Consider the following 23199-nt stretch of genomic DNA (forward strand, 5'->3'; position numbering starts at 1 on the left):
CTTCTCTGTATTGTTTTGGAGCCTGTCCTGGAACTCGATCTGTAAACCAGACTGGACTGGAACTCACAGAGATCCTCCTGTCTCTGCCTCCGGAGTGCTGGGACTAAAGGCAATCACCACCTCAATGTATTTCTCGTTTGTATTAGAAACACAAGAATCATCAGTGTTTCTCCTGGTAATTTTCAATGATTACACAAGCATAAAAAGCATTTATTTTTATTATTAACTTGTTAAAAGGTGAACCAATAAGATGCCTGACACTCAAGCTCAGTTCCCAGCACACATGTGGTAGAGGGAGAACTTACTTCTGCAGAACACACGATGGTACATGTGTCACATACACTCACACACACAGTTGAAAAAATAAAAAAAAGGTGGGGATGGGGTGTGGAGTGGAGGTGAGGGCTGGAGAGCACTCTTCTTCCGAGGACCAGGTTCAGTCCTCAGCACCAACATGGCAGATCAGTTGTAGGGGACCTGACACACTCACACAGATAGACATGCAGGCAAAACACAAATGCACATGACGTTAAAAAACAACATGCTTCTAAATAACTTCTTTTGATGACAAGGTCCTGTCTGACCCTCAGGTCTCCGCCTCCTGAGTGCTGGTGTTTCAGGTGACTGCCACCACAGCAGGTTTGGATGTGGTACTGAAGACTGGACCGTGGGCACGGTGGGCAAACAATACCAAATGAACGACAGCCACAACCCAGATCTAGATTTTTAAACATTTATGCTAATTTATATATTGGGTATATTTTACCTGCAAATACATACGTGACTATATGGAAGTCATAAAAGGGCATTAGCTCTACCGAACTGCAGTTACAGATGGCTGTGAGCCACCGAGGGGGTGCTGGGGATCTAACCTGGGTCCTCTGCAAAAGCAGTAAGTACTGTATGGCTTACTGAGCCATCCAAGTGAAAGCTTTGGGGGTAGGAGAGTGATGATGAAGATAAAGGGGACAATGAAGATAACCTATGGGGAGAGTTGCCCTGACAACATCATGACAGCTGCCATCATACCACAGTCAGAAGAACAACCTGCCAACACCAGCCACAGTCATGCCTCCCTCACCCTCCCAGAGCAATGTGCTCGTCAAGGGGAGGGGTGCTGTGGTGTTCCAGCTGTGTGCAGAAACAAGGCTGGGATAAAATAGCCTGCAACCCTCCTGAGTGGAATGGATGGAAGGGAGGGAAGGCATAAAACCATCCCAGAACTCCAAGGACCACGGAGACGCCTAGAATCCCTCAAGTCCCCAAAGAAATAACGATCTTATAATGGCTTGAGTACAAGCCACACTCACACCCTCACACAGAGAAAGAGACTGGGCTGCTGGAGCCCAGGCATTTCCTTTATAGGATGCCCTGGCCACCGCAGTCATGTGCTGTTATCTAAACACGACTTTAAAAACAATGAGAGGCTTTCAGCTACAGTCAGCATGGAGCTTGCAAACAGACCAGCATCTGTGGAGCTGAGGGTGGCTGGGGGTGAAACAAGACTCAACAGAAACAAGCTTGGCCAGCCGCTCCCCCACAGCAGAGGGTTTGCGTCAGCTCAGGTCCCCGACAGAAGCCGGGGCCTCCGCCAAACCCCTTTCCGTCAGTTAACAGCAATTTTCTCTGTTCATTGTAGTCAGGCCTGAAGAGGAGCCTGTCCAGCACTGGCCTGCGGGTCTATTCTATTCCCACCCCAATCTCCTTGACCTGCCATATGTAATTTGGTCACAGTGCAGGTGTCTGTGACTTTTCTCCTCCTGAACTTCTGGGTAGGAACATTCATCTCATACAAAGAGGACGCCTAAACGTCTGCTGTAGTTAGGGGTGCTTCGTAGAGAACAAAACGTTACTCCTTCCAGAAGGATGGAATGATACCTTGATTCCAGAAAGGGAGTCTTATAAACAGCTACTTCTCAGCAGGAACAGAGAATGTGGCTGACTACTCCCAGTGAGAATAAAGAATGGTCTATTTTGCCAGGAGAAGGCTTAAAAAGCAGTTTACCATCACAGTCAGTAGACAGTACTTTTCAAGATTCTATAGCTCATGGCTAGAGTGCTGGCTCAGTGGGTAAGAGCATCTACTGCTCTTCCAGAGGACCTGGGTTTGGTTCCCACCACACTGGATAGGGAGCTCACAACCACCTGTGGTAACTTCTGCTCAAGGGGACCTAAGCCCTCTGCTGGTCTCCAGTGTACAAACACACAGACAACACAGACAGACAGACAGACAGACACACACACGGGAGAGGGGCATAACAGCATACAACTATAATCTCAACATTCAGGAAATATGAGTTGAAGACTACCGTGGGTTACACACTAAGACCCCATGAGAAACTAGAGGGAGGATATCTATAACTACTTTTTATTGGGAAAAAAAAAAATTGAAACAGAGCCTACATAGTCCTAACTGTCCTGAAACTCACTAAGTAGAACCGGCTAGCCTTGAACTCACAGACATCTGCCTGCCTCTACAGTAATTAAAGGTGACCTAGAACTTTTTTAAATGTAGATTTCCATAGGACCCCGCTATACCACTCCTGGGAACATACCCAAGAACTCCATTCTGTGTTCATCACTGCTCTATTCACAATAACTGGGAAATGGAATCAGTCTTGATATCCATCAACTGATGAATAATAAAAACATGGTACCTATACACAATGGAATTTTATTCAGTTGTAATAGAAACTGAAATTATGAAATTTGGAGAAAAACATATGGAACCAGAAAATGTTATTCTGAGTGTGATAACCCAGGCCCCCACATATTATCTATCACATACATCCTAGCTTTGAACTTTCAGACGTATGTCTAGCTTGGAATTTCTGTAGAGGCCAGTGGTCTAAAAGGGCTCATGGTTAGGGGCAGGAGGGACTTAAGGCAGCAGAGTGCAGTTGGGTAGTCCTGGTAGCAGGGGTATAAAGGTTTAAGTGGGGGTGAGGGGTAAAAAGGAGGAAGTGTTGGGGGGAAAGTTAACTATAACCAGGGGCATTTTAAAAAGCTATATGGAGAACCAGAGAGTGATTCAGCAGGTAAGGTACTTGCCACCAAGGCTGACAATTCCAGATCCATCCCCAGACCTGCATGGTAGGTGAGAATAAATGCCCAAAAGTTTACCACATCTGCACTCACACACATATACATATATGTGAATATATATGTAATATGTATAAAATGTAATAATTTCTGAATTTTTTGTTTTGTTTTTCAAGACAGGGTTTCTCTGTGTAACAAGCCCTAGATGTCCTAGAACTTACTTTGTAGACCAGGCTGGCTTTGAACTCAGAGATCCATCTGTCTCTGCCTCCTGAGTGCTGGAATTAAAGGCGTGTGTCACTACTGCCCAGCCAGAGAAGCTTTTATAATAGGCAGCAGTTAATGCCGAGACTCGTGTCTACTGAGTGCCCAGCCCTAAACAGGACACACCTACCACCCACTACAAGGCTCAGGGAACACTGTTGAAAAGGTGATAAAAACAATTTAAGAGCCAGGGAGTAGGAAACAGTGCTTTGGAGCGCTCCTGGGAGCATGGCCAGTCTGCCCTGAACTCACAGCAGCTGTGTGTGATGACCTGCACAAGACAGCCCATCAGCATTTCATCGTGAGCTGTTCCCCTGGCTGAGGAGCTATTGGTAGTTCCTGGCTACTGGGGAGGAGTCACTGTCTTTAGTAGTGAAGCCACTGGTGAGCTGCTTCCACACCCATGCTCATGTGAGCAACTTTAATTACACTCATTACTCATGAGGCAGAGGCAGGAGGATCTCTGTGAGTTCGAGGCCAGAGGGTTACATGAAGAGCTCCAGGATATCCAGGGGAACATAGTGAGACCCTGTCTAAAAAAGAAAAAAGAAAGCAGGAGAGGGGCTTGCTGGGGTGAAAGGGTTTGGTGGCAGTGGAGGGAAATCAGAGAGGACAATGGGGGAGGGGGCTGAATATGATCAAAATATACTATATATAGACATATGAAATAGTCAAAGAATAAACATTTTTAAAAAAATGTAGACTTCTCAGAAACCTGATTCCATTTTGGAATAGGGGTAAGAAAGATGATGAGAGATTACCAGAGTCTCAATGAAAGGCAAACCAAACAATATGGAAAATTTTATCGCCTCTTGTTTATTATCAGAAAATCCCTTTTGAGATCACAGTACCACTCCACCAACAATATCTGCAATGCTTGTTTCCACCTCCATCCTCCATCCTCAACATATTCCTAAAAAAAAAAAAAAAAAGTCTTCACTCCTCTATGAAGACTGAGTGATTTTCTTTTTTGTATTTTGAGACAGGGTTTCCTCTATGTAGCCCTGGCTCTCCTGGAACTCACTTTGTAGACCAAGCTGGCCTTAAATTCATGTAAATACACCTGCCTCTGCCTGCCAGAGTGTTGGGACTAAAGGCATGTGTCACCACACGCAGCAAGAACTGAGTAATTTTATATAAGAATGCCTGCCTCTATCCTGACTTGCTCTAGGAAAACTCTAAAAGGACAGCCCTGGCTGTCCTGAAACCCACAGAAATCTGCCTGTCTCTCCCCCTCCCACCCCCCAAGGGCTAGGATTAAAGGTGTGCATCACCACTGCCCAGCTCAAAACACCAATAACAAAACAGCCACCGTTTCTGCTGTTCAAGAAATGGCTGCTGCTGCACACCCAAATGTGGGTGACATCTCGAAGCACTGGTCAACACATTAAAATGAGTCAAGTAAAAACACACCTAAAAGAAGAATAAAAGGTTATTTCCAAAGTATTTTCAACCAGTGACTTGTTATAAAACATAACAAGAGCAGAGTAGGAGGTGATGTAAGGGTCAGCATACAAGAAAACTTAAGACTATAGGCAGAGCATCTCAGGATGCAAGGAGGGCCAGACCCTGTATGGACTACTGTGGACTTCTGCACTTGGTTTGCTAGCTGTTGTTTAAGGTACAGGAAGAAAATACTCAAGCAGAACCTCTTTATTGTTCTAGCAGGATAAAAATACTCAACCAAGACCTTGGAAGAGAAAACAGGCCAAGGAAGTGATTAGGAACATCATGTCTAGCTCAATGAGTGTCTTAGTCGGTGCTCTATTGTTGTGAAGAGACACCATGGCCACAGCAACCCTTACAAAGGAAAGCATTTAATTGGGACTGACTTACGGTTTCAGAGGTTTGGTCCATTGTTGTCATGGCAGGGAGCAAGGTGGGGAGTATGGGGGCATGGAGGAGAAGTAGCAGAGAGTTCTATATGTGGATCCAAAGCCCGCCTCCAGTGACACACTCCTCCAAGGCCAAACTCCCTAATCTTCAAATCAAACAGTGCTGCTCCCTGGTGACCAAGCACTCAAATCTATGAGCCTATGGGGGTGGAGGCATTCTCATTCAAACCACCACAATGGGGAACTGGAAAAGCTTTGAAGTGTACCCCTACAAAGTCCATGACCATAAATCCGTGACTAAGTAACTCATCTGATGCTACCTGATGATGCCAACAAGATTTCCAAAACACACTGGCGCCAGAACACCAATGTTTGGGTCAAAGCACTGATATTCCAACTCAGCTGTCAGAGCTGGTTCATGTTGCAAGCAGAGAGAAAAAGGAAAGTTGATCACAGGGAGAAAATCTCTCCATACGAATTTCTGCTTTAGGTCCACTTATATGGAACCTGGGGCATTTTGTAATCTCTATAATTCAACATATCCTAGAAGACACAAGAATTAGGTATAACATCCATTTAACTGTTTAGTAACCCGATAAACCCTTAACTATGTCTTTTATATTAGCTGGGAGTGAAGAGCCTCTCACTCCCTCCTCTCCTCTCCCTTTGCCACTATCTCTACTGTTTGACAGAAATGACTGGTGGTACACTCTCTTTCTTCTTTCTTCCCTCCGTCCGTCCGTCCGTCTGTCCCTCCCTCCCTCTCTCCTTCCCTCCCTCCCTCTCTCTCTCCTCCCTCTCTCTCTCTGCTTCCCAAACTGGCCTCACTAAACTCAAACATCAAGCTCCTAACCACAAGATGCTTTTGCCTTTCCAAACCAGTCTGACCCTTAGTCCCAAGAATGAAACCTCACTGAACAAGTAGCCTGAGAAAAATTATCGCATCATAATCTGTCATCTGTGACTGAACATAATTCACCAAGAGTTTGAGTTCATATTTTGAATATCTAGAAACTGAAATTTTACTGAAGGAGTTAATTAAATTTCTGACAGATATCTTTGCATATGCAAAGGGAATATCTAGCCCATATGGCAGGCTATATGGATATGTGTGTGTGCATGTGTGTATGTATGTTTTTTTAATTGAGAAAGGGTGTGTGTAATATATATATTTTAAAAATTTGAGACAGGATTTTTCTATGTAAGCTTGGCTGTTCTGGAACTTGCCATGTAGACCATTCAACATGGACCTCTCTATATAACCAGAGACACCTTCCACTGTTAGAGAAAAGCCAAGTTGATAAAAATTGCTTATAGAGCATTTACTTAAAACCAGTAGCTCATAGGTCTCTCTAGACTAGCAGTTCTCAAAATGTGGGTTGAGACCCCTTTGGAAAACCTCTATCTCCAAATATATTTACATCACCATTCCTAACAGTATCAAAATTACAGTTATGAATGAAGTAGCAACGAATGTAATTTCATGGTTGGGGGTCACCAGGCCATGAGGAACTGTATTAAAGGAACTGTATCACAGCGTTAAGGAAGCGAGGACCACTGCTCTGTACCAACAATTCAACCCCTGGGTACAAATTTCATTGAAGAGTGCTTTGAGCGGCAACCAGGTCATCTTGATGTTTGATGACTGTGAGGTCAGGAGGACAAGAGAGCCTGGAGTCCATCAGTGAGCAAAACTGGTTTCACAGCGCCACCTTGTGACTTTTGAAGCTAGAAATCCTGGTCTCCAGCCTAACCGCAAGCACCCCCACCCTCCCAAGCCCAACAAGAATGTTTGCACCTGAGGACTTAGGCCTTGGATACTCTGGTCCACATTATTACACTTCGAAAATACAGGGTTAGGCTGGAGAGGCTGAGGCAAGAAGATTAAACTTGTCTTAATCCCACCCCAGCCCTAAGAAAGAACACCAAAAACAAACTATTTAGGGATGAGCATAGCACTATACATTCATTCAATATTTACTAAGTTCCCATAATATCCCAAGTTCTATGCTATGCACTAGAGATTAAAGATGAGTAAAACATGATCCTGTCCTTTGAAATTCACAGGAAAGCACAAGAACTATGGAGCAAGTTAACATGCCTCTTTCTGGGAAGGACAACAACGATGGAAACTGGTTCACTGAAGATGAACGACAGCAAATGAGTGACTGAGTCATGCGACATGAAAACTGCGGACCTACAGAGTCTTCGAATAAGAAATCTCTTCCCCTCAGAATAAAGGGCAATTTGCTTTGTTGGCAACACCATGCTGGGTGCTGGGAAAACAGGAACTAGCTTTTAAGGGTCTAACAGGGAAGTCTACTGAAGGAGTTTTCCCTGGGAGGTAATGACTTAGTCTTTTTGGTAACTAGGAATTAAATGGATAGAGAACAATCAAGAAAGGAGAGCAGTGCGTGACAAAACAGTTGTAATTCTAGCACTTGGGAGGCTGGCGCGGGAAGACTATCAATTCCAGGCCGGCCTGGATTACAAAGCGAAACCCCATAACAAAATTACAAAGGGGGTGAAGAGATGACTCAGCAGTCAGGAGCACTGGATGCTTTTACAGAGAAAGCTTGTTTCATTTCTAGCATCCACTCTGTCCTTCACAACCTCTGTAACTCCACTTCCAGGTGATCCAACCTCTTCTGGCCTCTATCTACATGCAAGGATTCAGGCATTATGCTGGCCTGCCCCTGTCACCTAGCAGAATGTACTCAGGCAGTGTCCTGGTCAGCGTAGGTGCAAAGGACCCTTTTAAAAGAAAGACCTGCGCCCACTTACGCTTTTCCCGCTCTCTCTTTCCCTTCTTTAACCCCGGCTCTCTCTTTCCAGCTGTTCCCCTGGAGCAGACAGGACTTTTCATGTCTTCCTCTTATCTTCTGTCCTCTCTGTCTCTGTGTCTCTTTACATCTCCACCTCCTCCCCTTTCTAATAAAGCTTCTAAGTTTGCCTGGCATGTTTGTCCCGTCCCGTGCCGCCCCCCCCCCCCCCGTCACCCTCGCCTGCCGTGGAATCCACCAAGGTTTCCCACGCACTTTATCACAGCACCAGGGGCACTAGGCACATATATGATATAGGTGCGCGCACACACACACACACACACACACACACACACACACACACACGGAAAAGAAAATCATGTCCATAAAACAAAAGTTTTTAAAAAATTAAAAAGGACAAATTATCCTGTGTTTGTTTCTATGTGGGAGAGGAATACCCAGGGAGAAGACTACACAGAGAAAGGCAAACTGCTTAGGCAGCTTTTGCTTTTTTATCTAGTAAAATAGTTTACTCATTCAAAAAAATATACTTGTATAGCATCCTATACAATATAGGTTCTGGGGATATGTAAATGAACAAAGGTAGCCCAAGCAAGGGATGAGAGAACAGCAAAAACATGATGTTTAAGGATCTGCACTAAACACAACAGGCCAAGAGCCAGCGAAGACAGCACCAATGGAAAGATGGCAATGGCTATGCGATGGAGAAAGGGTCTTGGAACTCAAGGGGCTCCAGGACGGGTAAAGACAGGAAACTTACGCAGGACTCTAGGATTTCACCTAGAAAAAATTTAAGAGTGAAGACCACATTAAGAAAGCAAAGAAGGAAGGAATGCAGAGCTGGAGGGGAAAGCAGGCTTTTAGCGAGCACTCAGGTGGGTGGAACACTTACACTTCTGTACGGGCATGGTAAGGATGGGTGGGAGAAGATCAGGACAGCTAAGCCAGGTACGGTGGCTCACCTGGTAACCCTAGCACTTGGAAGGCTGACACAGCAGGGGGAGGGGGGGGAGGGGAGAGACAGGGAAAAGGGGGAGGGGCTTACTAGCTGTCCTCTGATGAGAGCCAATTCATCTGACAATCACTCCAATGAGGCCAGGCTTTCTGCTGTAATTTCCTACCATGTCATCTAAACTTCTGGGGCCTGCTGATTCTGTTCTCTTTGTCTCGTTAAGTCAGCTCTCTATAGAGTTATTGAGGTTGTTCCCAGCTCTGGACCCACAAGGAATAAAGGTAAATATGCACAGAAGCAAGAGGAGCCTTGGATATTTTTTTCTCTTTCCTTTTCTCTTTATTTTTTTTTAAATGGAGGAATGACTTCACTTGGCTTCCTTTTTGTTTGCTTTTGTAATATAATATAGTACATTTAATCAGAGATACTGAACAAAAATAATAAGGCAAACAATATTCAGAGTGACAGTTTAAAAGGTTGTATGGAGGTGAACGATCAGACTTAGCCAGCTGCCCTAAGTCAGACAGAGACCTCCATATTCATGTAGGATCGCTGCCTTCTGCAGACAAAAGACATCTCTCCTTTGTCTACATGGTCAATTTTGCAGCTTCCGTTTTGGATTCTTCGTTGTCAAACTCATTTTCCAATACAACATAAGCTGGGGATATACCTCATTGGTAGAGTATCTATCACTTGTGAGGCCTCAGGGTTTGATCCTCTGGACCACACACCTACACACAACAACACAATACAGTACTATGCACTAACTCTGTGTATATAAATATATTACTTCATAAGCGTATGTACACCAATGAACCACACCCACATCAAGAGATGACTTTTAGCTCAGTCAGTACCATGCCCTGGGGTAACCACTATGCCAACACCTATAATCTTCCTGTCAGTAAACGCCACACAAATGGAATCCTAGAGGACAGGTTCCCTTGTAGCGAAGCTATCTTCTTTTACTCAAAACTACAGCCAGGAGGCTCATCCACATCAGTGTGTGTATCCAGTCTGTTCTTTTCATGTTCACCAAGAAGTTTTGTTATATGGCTGCCACTCTGCTTATCCACTTTCCTTCAGTGGACACTTAGGCTTGTTCCAATTTTTGGCTACTTTGGATAAAGCAGCTGGGAATACTCTTGTGTTTATCTTCAGTGCAAACAGATAATCATAATCCCTTCGGTAGGGCTAAGAGTGAGGATGCTGAGTCCTATGGTTAGCCGCAGTAGACATTTACAGTTTTCCCTGACAGTTGTACCCTATTCAGATGTGCACAAATTACGATGGCTTCATTCGTTTCTCAGCCTTGTCACACTATCAGTCTTTTTCCACTGTAGTCATTTTGAGCATTTTCAGTTGCCTCGTGAGTAATGAAGCTGCAAAGCTTTAACTTTCTTAACAGTCTCATTAACTCAGGCTGGCCTTGAACCTGCCATTCAGGTGAAGATGACCTTTAACTCTTGATCCTCTTGGTTTCACCTCTGGTTATGAGCCAGAGACCTAAATTTTCAAATGCTTATTATATGTCTGGTTATCTTGTTTGATAAAGCATTTCTGCTGATTTTAAAGAATGGAACTTAAAGGCTGGAGAGATGGCTCAGTGGTTAAAGCACTGGCTGACCTTCCAAAGGACCTGGCTTAGATTCCCAGCACCCACATGTCTGTAACTCCAGGAAGTCCTATACCTTCTTCTGACCTCTTTGGGTAACACACACACACACACACCACACATACACACACACCACACACACATACACACACACCACACACAGAGCTTATAGACATACATGTAGGAAAAATACCCATATACATTAAAAAATGATAAAAAATTAAAATTACCTAAAAATGGAATTCTTTCTTTTATAGATTCATACTTCTTTATATACTCTGGATATGAATTTTTATTCAGTATGTATTACTCACATAGTACCTGTCTTTGGCTTATTTTTTCACAGATGTAATGCTGTCTTTGATTAACAAAAGTTCTTAATTTTAATAAATCCAATCTGACTTTTCAACACAGGGTTTCTCTGTGTAGCCCTGCATGTCCTGGAAATCACTGTGATCAGACTGCCCTGGAACTTAGAGATCCATCTGCCTCTGCTTCTCAAATGCTAGGATCAAAAGCATGTGTCACAACTGCCCAATCTTGGTAACATTTTCTTTTATGAATAGTGCTTTTGAAGGACTTTAAAACAAAAACAAACAAACAAACAAACAAACAAAAACTAAGTATGTGAGTGTGATGGGAGATGTCATTCTGTAAATATGTTTCTCATACTGGTTTAATGAATAAAGCACTGTTGGCCAATAGGAAAGCAAGATAGGAGGGACTAGGAGACAAGAAGGAAAGAGGAAGTAGTAAGGAGAGTCAAGATGGAGAGCCTGGAGAGAACAGAACTGCCATTCCTCCACTCTCGGTAAGACCACGTGGAAATACATAGAAATGGGTTAATAATTAAGACAGAGCTAGCCGATAAGAAACTAGCACCTGGCCAACAGCATAATATCAAATACATAGTCTCTGTGTGTTAATTGGGGCTGGTGCGGCAGCGGGACAAGACCAGCAGTGGCGGGAGGAAAAAACCGTACTCGTTACATGAGTGTGTACACGTGCATGTGGGTTCAAGTGCCTGAAGGGCAGAGTGTCCAACTGGTTATTTAAGAAGTCTGCCACCTTTGGTGGGCACTTGGGAAGCAGAGGCATGGGCAGGCAGACCTCTGGTCAGCACTGTGAATTCCAGGCCAGCCAGAGAGACATAGCAAGGCCCTGTATCAAATGCCTTGACTACTCTGATAAGGGAAGAGGTCAAGGTCAGGAGAACCTCATTCTTCCAAGTTGAAGCAAATACCAAAGGCTTTGATGTTGGATGCCAGGTTTTAACATTTTGTGTGAGGAACCCTCAAATGCAATATGGCAGTGACACAATATGGAGTGACACGGGTCTCAAAGAGCAGACACTTCAACCTAGCGATCCCAAGAGCCAGGCCAGGTCCCGAGAGCAATTTCCTGAGAGTGGTGTCCGGGTTTGCTTCTGTTGCTGTGATAAAACCCTGACAAAAGCAGCCTGTGGCTCACTCACAGGCTACAGCCCAGCAGCATGGAAAGCCAGTGAGGAAGCCTCAGCAGGGACTGAAGGGAGACCACAGAGGACTGCTGCTTACTGCACTGTCTCGGGGCCCCTTTCTTACAACTCTTCCCAGGACCTGCACAGGGTGGGCACCACCCCAGCGGGATGGGACATCCCACATCAATCAACACTCAAGAAAAAGTCTCATACACATGCTTACATGCCAGTCTGATGGAGGCAATTCCATACCTGAGATTCCTTCTTCCCAGATAAGTCTTAAGTTTGGGTCAGGTCGACAAAAACTAACTACACAAGTAGGAATTTGTACTTTCTTGCTGCTCATTTTTTCATGTATCATTTATACAATGCCTAAAATATCATTCACTAAGGTAAATCTTTATAGGAATTCCTGGTTTTCTCTATGATCCTTGTCAAAGCTAGAGGTTGCTACATGGCACAAAACAAACAGTTCCTGACAGAACCTACAAAGATTGTAAGGTGGGTGAACAGACAGCTACAACAGGCAATGAAGGAATGACACAGGCAGAGCATGGGGGAAGCTTTGCTCGCTCTTTAGACGGTAGAGGACTGCAGTTCTGAAACTATTCCAAGGCTGCTGCAGAAGTCCAAGCAACACATAATTAGGATGCAGGCCTTGACAAAGGAGGGAGGTTGTGGAAATACATCAGAAATATCTAAACGGAACCAATGACAACTTGTTTGACTATGTAAAATATACTTGTAGGTGTGAAGTTCTCTCTTTTTTTAGTCAATTATGCAAGTTTCCCCTCTCTATGGCCAAGTCTTCACCACCCAAACTCCTACAGCTGAACTTCCTAATTTAGATCCAGGTAAGTAATACCAGGGTTTAAGATTAATTTTAAACCTTCAAGAAGTGGTGGGACTGGGCTAGATAGATGGCTCAGTAGTTAAGGGCACTGCCTGCTCTTCTATAAGACCTGGGTTCTATTCCCAGCTCCTACAAGGCAGCTAACAATCACATGTACACCAGTTCCAGTAGATCTGATATCCCCTTCTGCTGGCAGTGCACAAACATAGTGCACAGACACACACACTGGCAAAACACCCATACACATAAAAGGAAATACATAAATCAATCTAGAAAAAGAGAAATGGTGGGACCTGAATACACCAAGAAGTTTAAGGGATAACCTGTAGCTCAGTTTTGGGTATTAGTACAGAAAAAAAGGTGCACATATATACATAGGATAATACTAAAAACAAAACTTAGACACATGTGATAGCACAGGCCTGTAATGAGACAAAGGCAGAAGGACCAGGAGTTCAAGGTCATTCTCAGCTACATAGCAAATTTGAGGCCTGCCTGAACTTTAAGACCCTGGCGGCGGCAGCACACCCTCTTAATCCCAGCACTCAGGAAGCAAAGGCAGGTGGGTCTCTACGAATTAGAGGCCAGCCTGGTCTACAGAGCTAGTCCCAGGACAGCCAGGACTGCACAAAGAAACCCTATCTCAAAAAAAAAAAAAAAAAAAAAAAAAAAAAACAAAGACAAAATCAATCAAACAAACAAACAAACAAAAAAAACAAAAACAAAAACAAAAAAAAAAAAAACAGAAAATAAAAAGAACCTATCTCCTAAGAAGTAAAAACAGTAATTACTCAGCTGGAAGGTGGAAGGTGGTAGCTCTCACACACCTTTATTCCCAGCACTCCCACTACTACAGAGGCAGTGGCAGATGGATCTTGGTGAGTTCAAGGCCATCCTTGTCTACAAAGAGTTTCAGGACAGAGGGAGAGAGAGATGGTAATAACTCAAATGATTGTCATTATCCCTGGTAATTTAAGGTAACATAGCTCAGCTCGGGGTCACATGGCTCCTAAGGTGGTAATCCTTAAACCATAAAATTATTTTGGCTGCTACTTCATAACTGTAATTTTGCTACTGTTATGAATTGTAATGTAAATATATGTGTTTTATAATTTTTTTGGGGGGGGGGTCTCAGACCCACAGTTTGAGAACCACTGGCCTAGATACACAGTCAGTTGGAAGGATCCAGACCTGTGTTGTCTAAACTCAAGTTCTGTAGCCTCTTCCCTTAGCTTCTCTTCGGTCAGACCAGATGCTAACTCAGGTCCTGTCCACTGCTAACATTTTATTCTGCCGACCAGCCCTCAATAAATAAATAAGTTTATTTCAGGGCAGCAGTGGAACAGAATGACTGTGCTCATACACTACTGGCTTCAAGCTAAAGTAGAACAGTCTGGTTTAGGAGAAGGCAAAAGAAAATGCTCAACAACTTAGTATCCATAAACTGGGCTAAGAAGAACAGGTACTCAGGAGGGCATCCTCATGGCTCTTAAGGAGCCCAACAGCCCTTCAGAGTAGACCCTGAATTCACCCACATGCTACTGGAAATCATGTAAACTTAGTACAGAATCACAGCAGGCTAAATCTAGGCCCTACAGGGCAAGCAACTCATCCTTTCTAGGCTGAGGTCTCCATGAAACCTGATACAAGCTTTCTCTTTCTTTCTTTAAAACAACAAAAACAAGACAAACAAACAACCCCACAAAACCAAAACTAGGGTCTCATTATGTAGTCCTAGCTGACCTGGAGTGCCTTTTGTAGATCAGGCTGGCCTCGAACTCACAGAGATCCACTTGCTCATGCCTCATGAGTGCTGGGATTAAAGGTGTGTGCCACCACACCAAGTAAAATCTTTTGTCCTAGAGGGGGAGGTGGGAAACACTTCCTGTGCTCTCAGACTAGTACATAAAATTTTATTTGCAACTATAAGGGGTTTCCAAGGCTCCAAAAATTTTTTTCTGTAAGTATCTCTATCCTCCTCAAGGCCTGGCCTCCCAAGGGCCTCCAAACAATCCTAAGATCTGGGTTGGTGTTTCTAGGGAGCTGTACTCAGGAAACAAATTATCTACTGCAGCTCAGCATAATTAATCCTACATGGAAAAGATTGAGAGCCCTCTCTCCCTCTCCTTTATGCCAACTTGTACTGAGGGAATTCAAACAGAGAAGAGCTGTAATTGAATCCCTTAATTCCAGAGAATGTGAAATTAAGAAGGCCTCTAAGAGTATTCCATGCCTCTTCCTACCTGGCACCAACAAAGCCTTGTAGAACATTAGAAGGGTTGAAATAACAAGGCAAAGATCTTGCTCCCGTGGGACTGTGCTCCACTGAGCCAAAAACAGAATCAGGCTAGACTGCCATCAGCCTTATTAGGTGCTTTTGTTTAGCATGTGCTTAAAAAACTATAGGTTACTAGAGAAAACACAAAATTCCAGTCTTAACTAAAGAAATCAAAACAATATCACCTTCCCACCAGAAGACTAGCACCAGTTTGTGGTACAGGTCTGGAGAAACACACAGCCACTAATACAACTGGTAGATTTGTAAGTCACTGTAGGCTTTGGGAGTTCACAGTTTTACTTAAGCCTACAGAGGGACACCCTGTGTCCTGAAGTTAAGAAGCCCTAGCTCAGCAGCAATGAACATGGAACCCCTCCCCACCCCCACACAGAAGAGTTCCTGTGCAAGTAGTGAGGCATGAATGGAGGCCTTCACCTCTTCATACAACTGTCCAGAAACTACTGTCTAGAGTTCAGACTACAACATCTGACTCCACAGGAAGGAGAATGGGTCTCTCATTTGTCTGCTGGCTTTAAACAAGCAGGGCAAGTTAAAAGATGCCCAGCTGGATGGTGGTGGTGCATATCTCTAATCCCAGTACTTGGGAGACAGACAAGTGGATCTCTGTGAGTTCTAGGTCAGCCTGGTCTACAGAGTGAATTCCAGGACAGCCAGGGCTACACAGAGAAAGGCTGTCTTGAAAAACGAAGAAACAAAACAAAAAAGAAAAAAAGAGATGCCCAATTGAGCTGAGGTACTACATAAGTTCTTGCAATACCTGCTGGCTGATTCTACTCCCCGAGAAATGAAGAAGGCAAAGTCTTACCTCTGAGGTTTTCTAATGTCCCATAGTCCCACTCCTTCCTTTGAGTTGGCTGTGGCCAATAACCTGGGCTCCACGGGATTAAACATGACACTGTGAAAGGCTGATGGATAATTTGCCAGGCAGAAGGGCTCTGTGAAAACAGAAATGAGACACCGCTCTAACAGAGGCAGGCAGCTGAGCAGGAGTGTGGATGCAAGCAGGAACATACTCTTACCCACCAACCCAAAGGTGGTGCCACACTTCCATGTAGTGCACACCCCGGGAGCACCCTACCTTCATGCCTCCCTGAGCCCTTCCATACCAATCAAATGCATATAGCCAAACTTTAAACTATAATATTCAGATCCTAGTGTCTCAAAGGGAAAAGTGAGCTGTTTATAGATATAAAAATAAATTCCACTAAAAAAAATTTCACAACTCCTGGTAAAGTTATTATACCTTTACTATTTCTAAAATTGAAAGTTTTATAAAGAAATAGACTTATAAGACAAAGTGAAATGGTTAAAAATTAAGACAAGATGAAGCAACAGTGTAGTTTCCCTTCTGGTTCATGATGCTCCCTAAATGGCTAGGACAGAACTGTGTTTGACTTCCAGTACCCCCCCCAAAATAAACCTGAGCCAGGTGGTCCCCCAAAATAAACCTGAGCCAGGCGGTGCTGTTGGACGTTGTTGGATGCCTTTAACCCCAGTGCTTGGCAGGCAGAGGCAGATGGCTCTCTATGAGTTCCTAGTCTACAAAGTGAGTTCTAGGACAGGCAGAGCTGTTACACAGAGAAACCCTGTCTTGGGGAAGGAAAAAAAAAAAAAAAAAGCCTGGTGCCCCCTTTTCTTTAATTGAGGGAGAAGGATTGTGAGTTCAAAGCCAGCCTGAGTTACATAGCAAGACCCAGATTACATTTTGTTTTAAAGTTTAACACTAGAGCTGCCAGTTCCCTTGAGTTCAACCAGTTACTAATCAACCTGGAACTTGTTGACCCTTTGAATAAATTATCAGCTCCTGGTGAGGTAAGAATCCCTTTGCTACTGGAATAACATACTCCTCTGAGATCTGCTCCAATCAATCAAGGACAAAAATCACCTCTTCACCTATGATTTCCAATTACAGTCATGCTTAGGGCCCTGGGCAGGGGATGCACTCAGCTATCTCAGTTATGGAGCAATGCAGAAAAGGAAACAGTGTACAGACAAGCACCCAGAAATGCAGCAACAGATACTGTCTGTTGTGATCAGTTCTGCTGACCCCAAGGGCAGGCTTCTTTGCTATCCGGGACTGTGAAGGCCTGATATATGAGCAAATACAGACCTAGGTCCTGCCAGCCAAAGAAGGCAAGACAGTAACTGCGGGTCCACAGGTTACCAGTATGATCATTACAGAATCAAACTAAGGGCAGAGGTGGGCATGGTGGTACAATGAGAAGAAAGTGTAAGGAAAAATCCCTCGGCACGAAATAAGCTAAGACCACACATTTCCTGAAGGACCTCAGCGTCAATAAAACAAGTCCTTCAGTCAGAGACGGTCAAGCACTTGTGGAGGAGTTCACTGCCTATTCCCCAGGATAGAATGTACTTGCCAGCACTCACCCACATGGAGGTAAGGTGAGGGTCTGTGTGGTTCTTAAACAAGAAGTACAGAGTGTCCCTCTTCTTGCTAAACTACCACAATGTGTGGAGCAACCACACAGGAGAAGCTTTGGGTAGCTACCCTTCCTTCATAATGAAGCATCACGTCTTCTGCTCCTAGGACCACTCAATGCCAACAGGCAGGTTTTGTATAGTCACAGGCAGCTGCAGAATGTCTGGTAAATGCCCTCCGCTTCTGACTACTCAGTGTCACATATCTGTGCTACATATTAGAGTCCTAGATTTCTTCTTCTTGGATGTTACTTACATGCAGATTATAAAGCAAATACATAATGACCTTGCTATCAGCGTGTATGTTCAGCACAATCCATAGCTTTATACACACACAGTGACCTACCTCCATGGGGAGATTCCCGGATGTCCCAAATGAGAACACGGCCATCATCTGAAGAGCTGGCAAAGATGTTGTCATTCACTGGGCTCACTGACAAACCATATACTGCATCTTCATGAGCAAACACATCCAGGGTCTCACTGCTGAGAAACAGGAGAGAGACGTACATTGGCATAAACGGACATGGCGCAGAGTCCCAGCCCTACGGTAACTAGCTAGGATTCAGTGTCTTTCATTCCCAGGACAAAGTTAACCTAGGTAAACCACAAGATACTGAATTAGCTAAAAGATAATGTTTAAAGTTCAAATAAAAAAGTATATAATGTATGTGCATAATTTAGATGTATTACCTTTACAAATTTTATAATTTTTATGCTAAGCATATTTAATATTTCTGTTTATCACAAATTCATCTACTCGTATGGAGAGTCAAGAGTGGTATGAGATTTCAAAAAACCAAGGGGAGGTTTAAAAGCAGCTAGACCTGGCAAGAGCAGAGGCAGAGAGGCCTCTCAGCAGACTAGCATAGTGATTAACAGCACAGCTCTGAGCAGGACAGAACCCAGTGGACAAGTCCTAGCATCACCTGACCCTAAGCTACCTAACAACTCATGTCATGGATATCACAATAGTGTCCCTCACCAAATGAATGTGACGGTAAAATGCATAAAGTCCCCTTAGAAATAGTGTCTGGCATATGATAGTAAAAACTTTATTATTAACTATTAATTTTTATTATGTAGAAATAATAACTATTAAATAAAGAGAAAAATCCTTCCCTCTTTGTAATTATAAACCAATTTTGTAAATCGTTTTGTAAATAAAAAACTTTCTCAACTACCATCGGAATCATTTTCTTATTTTCAGAAAACTAATATTGGTTCCATATTATTTTCTTCAAAAACTAAAATCCATATTTAAGGTAATATGGATCACACATCACACACCAATAATCTATTTACCTTTCAACATCATGGAGGAGAACTTGCTCATCATTTCCTATAAAAGAAAAAGACAGACATTTCATAATTCCTGCAAGGTGGTCCCTTCCATGACAATATGGGGTTTTAAAGTTTCCAGGAAAAAATCATAAATTGGCATTAGTAAGTGGAAGCTCTTGTCTTGATAGCTTATTTCCGAAGTTTGATCCCCAGAACCCATGGTAGAAGGAGAAAAATTGGAAGTCATCCTACACATCTGCCATGGCATGTGTATTGTGGCTGACATGAGTCAGAGTGCACAGGAGCATACACGTACGTACACACACACACACACACACACACACACACACACACACACACAATACAGCATATAATACGAAATAGGAGTGTTAAGTTAGAAAAATTACGAAGACTATTTAAGAAGTCAGACATAGTACTTACTACCTGCTTGTAATCCCAACACTAAGAGGAGATGGAGGCAGAAGGAGCAGGAGGCTCAGAGCCAGCCCAGGATACATAAAAAATACCTGTCTCAAAAAGCCACATATTTTCACTAAAAAAAAAAAAAAAATGATTAAGAACAGAGCGGTCTTTACAGAGTTTTTGTTTTGTTTAGAAAAGTATAACCTGGTGACAGTTCTTAGAATGCATTATTCAGAGGATCAGACCAAAATAAACTGTCAGCCATTCAGGATCAAATAATCAAACAGTTCACTCATCCACACTAACCCACCCTACCCACCCAGGGTAAAGCAACCATCAACTGCTAAGACTTGGAATACATCTCTTAACAATTCTAGGCTTCAGTTGTCTTTGTGAACACAGGAATAATAACCACCGACTTTACTGAGCTATTACAAGGATATGAGCCTATAAAATCACCCAGAATTGGGCTGAGTACTTGATAGGCCCCCAATAAATGCTTGTTACTTCTACCTAATCCTTCATAGCATGAAAGTCTGATGAGTGTGATCCTAAATGATGGTAAAGACCCCTTCCACAACTTGCTCTATATTTATATTCTAGGAATCTAAAACACTACATTCATGATGTGCCTTCAAATGTTTTATAATGCCCAAAACAAAGCATGCCATGTGTAAGATGAAAGACATATCCCACTCTCAAATACATAGCCAAAAGCCATCTAAATAGAAGGCAAAAATTAGCAGTAATGACATGGCCTAAGTCATCTTAACTCTCAAAGTCCTGGCTATAAATTCTCCAGTGAGTACACACTAATGACATAAGTGAACTCACACTAATACCTAATACACTGGGATGATGGGAGATGTCATTCTGTAAATATGTTTCTCATACTGGTTAATGAATAAAGCACTGTTGGAAATAAGATTCTATCCAGGTCTTTAAGAATTGAGTCTGGCTGGATGGTGGTGGCACATGCCTTTATTCCCAACACTCAGGAGACAAGCCAAACTCTGTAAGTTTGAGGCTAGAGCTGTTACACAGAGAAACCAAAAAAAAAAAAAAAAAAAAAAAAAAAAAAAAAAAGAAAGAAAGAAAAGAACTGACACCTACACACTAGGTGTGTAGGGAAATGGGACTTCTAGCTTTAGGGACAATTACAGCCTGCATGTTCAGAGAGAAAGTACATGGGAGAATCAAAGACACTCAAGCAACATTAAATTCCTGCTGATGGGATAAGGATGTGTGGCTTGGAACTGAGGCGGGAAGATTTACTCAAGGCCAGGCTGGGCTACATAGTGAGCAGTGGGCCAGGCTAGGCCAACTTGGGCTGTAATGAGACCCTGCCTCAGGAAATGTGAACAGTGGGGAGGATCCGGGGCAAATAAAGCCACCCAATGTCACCTAAGACATCAAGTAGTTTAGTTGGCAAGTGAAATGAGGCTGGACAGGTCAACTGGGTTAGACCTTATCTGTGAGCATTAGAGGGTCAAAGAAAACACTGTCAACTTTTTTTTTCCAAGTCAGGGTTTTTTCTGTTTTTCCTAGGCTGTCCTAGAACTTGCTCTGTAGACCAGGCTGTCCCCGAACTCAGAGATCTACCTGCCTCTGGGATTACAGACATGGGGCAAATATTTTTTAATGAAAATTTATGACCAGAGAGAGATGGCTTAGGAGCAACAAATCTTCAACACACAAGGGGGTGACCTGTGTTGATCCCTGGACTCACATAAAGGTAGAAGGACAAACCACTCCAACTTGCCCTTTTACCTCTGTAATACAATATACATATTGTACACACAGTAAATTGTCATTCCAAAAAAAAGAAAAAATGAATAAAACTTCATATAAGCAATGAGTGAGACATCTGACAGACTATAAAACAAACAAAACCAAAACTAAAACAAAACCCCAAAAGGCAGGTAGGAGCATGACTTTAAGATCATTGGAAAGATGAGTTAAGAACAGTGGTTCACATTCGCAACCCCAGAATTTAGAAGGAGGGATATGGTGAATAGGAGTTCAAGGCCACCTTGCATACACAGTGAACTCAAGGTCAATATTAAGATGAACCATGAGGATTCCCAGCACTCAGGAGGCTAAGGCAGAGAATCCCATGCTTAAAGCCAGCTTGGGGTACATAAGAGACCTTATCACAAAACAAAATCAATCAATACAAAAGATGAGTGACATTTTCGACAAGTTGAAAGCAGTTTCTTTTACTGTGGTTTTCAAAGCTGTTGTCCCTTCCACCCTTATTTTGGCCCTGCTGAGGATGACTTAGGCCTTGCACATCCTAAGGTATTCTAACAGCCAAGTGCATTTAAAATGAGACATCCAGTGGGAAAATCTGCAGTTAACAAAAGAGGTCAGGGCTAGAAATTCTGTAGTCAGAACAGCAAATGAAATAGCCACTGCAAAGTGTCATGTCAGCCACTCCAACCCTAACACACTACTTTTTAAACAAGAGACATCTATAGGTCAGGACATCAAATTGAGTCACAACTAGTACCGTTAAAAAATGAAATGCTGGGGAATAAAATGATATAGCAGTGATTAAGAGCTCAAATTCCAGCAACCTGCATGTCAAGTGAGGCATCCCCCAAATGCTCACAGCTTCCGCTCTGAAGGATGCAATGTTCTCTTTGACCTCTACACATTTAGAAATGCATATACATGCATGTACACTCATGCAGACACATACACACACATAAAGGCATGTATTTTTAAAAATGGATGGATGGATAGAGATAGGAAGGACGGGAGGGGGGAGGGAGGGAACATCAAGTCTAATGGGGCAGTGTTTGATTCCCCAGGGCCCACACAGTGGAAGGAGACAACCAACTTTAGCACAGCATCCTCTGCCCTCCACATGCTTGCCATGCCATGCTCCCGAAACAAGAAAACCCAATAAAAAAGTTTTGTTTTGTTTTCAAATCAAGCCTAATGTTACTGTCCTACAATCCCATGACTTAAAGTAAGGGTTTAAGGTCAACCTGGGCTATTCGAGACCTTTTGTCATCACCAACCAAGCAGCAGCAGCAACTGCCTATAACCCTGCACACGAAAGACAAACACGAAAGGTCAGAGAGTACAAGGTCATCTTCAGACTCAGCTACATGAGACCTTGCTCAAAAAAACAAAATCACAGCCAAATCTTTCTTTTTAGAAGAATATTTATAGCAGCAAAGATGGGTCAGGAAGTAAAAATAAGGTCGGGTGGCAGTGATACATGAATTGAATAACAGCATGTGGAAGGCAGAGACAGACAGATCTCTGTGAGTTTGAGGCCAGCCAAGTCTACAGGGTGAGTCCTAGGACAGCCAGGGCTACACAAGAGAAACAAGGAGGTAAAAGAGCTTGTTACCCAAGCCTGTTGACTCAAGTTCGATTCCTGGAAGTTATGTAAAGATGGAAGCATCTACATGTGCAATGATAATTAAAAATAAATACAGTAGCCACAAAAATAAAATCTCAGAAGACACAGAACAGGAAAGCAAAAATCAGTGCACCATATTCTAATTATTGCTTCCTGTGTGTACATTGCAACAAATTACATCATGAAGATTTTCTGCCAAAGAAAGGACCAAGGAAGGGATGGATGAAGGCTAGGGAGAAGGAGGATGGAACCCTAATTCACATGTCTAAACAAACTATGGGAAGGCAGTAATTCCACAGTTGAATAAGACACAGGAAGAAAAATAGCTTCTCTTACCACTCTTAACTAACTCCCCAACGTATAGTCTCTCCTCTTACCTCCAGAGAAGACTTTGGTGTTCCCACTGTTGAAAGCCAGGCAGAAAATGTTGGAATGGTGTTCTCCCTTCAGCTGTATGGGCTTGACCCTGGAATGGATAGCTTGTTCCATATGCCATAGCAGAACTCGACGGTCATCTCCTCCTTTAGCAGCGAACAAGAATCTAGGGTTAAAACCATTGATATTGCAAGGCT

General features: G+C 43.1%; 1 protein-coding gene and 1 non-coding gene across 4 annotated transcripts in view; both read right to left on the reverse strand.

Moving 5' to 3' along the window:
* Positions 1-23199, reverse strand: part of Dcaf5 (DDB1 and CUL4 associated factor 5) — an 86927-nt gene that overhangs the window by 40001 nt on the left and 23727 nt on the right. For 2 of the 3 annotated variants that reach the window (XM_051196217.1, XM_051196218.1), the window contains exons 2-5: positions 23005-23148; positions 18847-18883; positions 17888-18027; positions 15908-16037 (exon numbers count right to left, since the gene is read on the reverse strand). In XM_051196217.1, coding sequence (XP_051052174.1) covers positions 15908-16037; positions 17888-18027; positions 18847-18883; positions 23005-23148 — 451 coding nt within the window. Of the gene's footprint in view, positions 1-15907; positions 16038-17887; positions 18028-18846; positions 18884-23004; positions 23169-23199 lie in introns of all 3 variants that reach the window. The other variant, XM_051196219.1, reaches the window with a different exon arrangement.
* On the reverse strand, positions 9353-9491 carry LOC127231006 (small Cajal body-specific RNA 3). The gene has a single exon (XR_007835246.1). It is a non-coding gene; the product is annotated as a small Cajal body-specific RNA 3 (non-coding RNA).

This window comes from Phodopus roborovskii, unplaced genomic scaffold, assembly GCF_943737965.1.
Source record: "Phodopus roborovskii unplaced genomic scaffold, PHOROB, whole genome shotgun sequence".
NCBI classification, from domain to species: domain Eukaryota; kingdom Metazoa; phylum Chordata; class Mammalia; order Rodentia; family Cricetidae; genus Phodopus; species Phodopus roborovskii.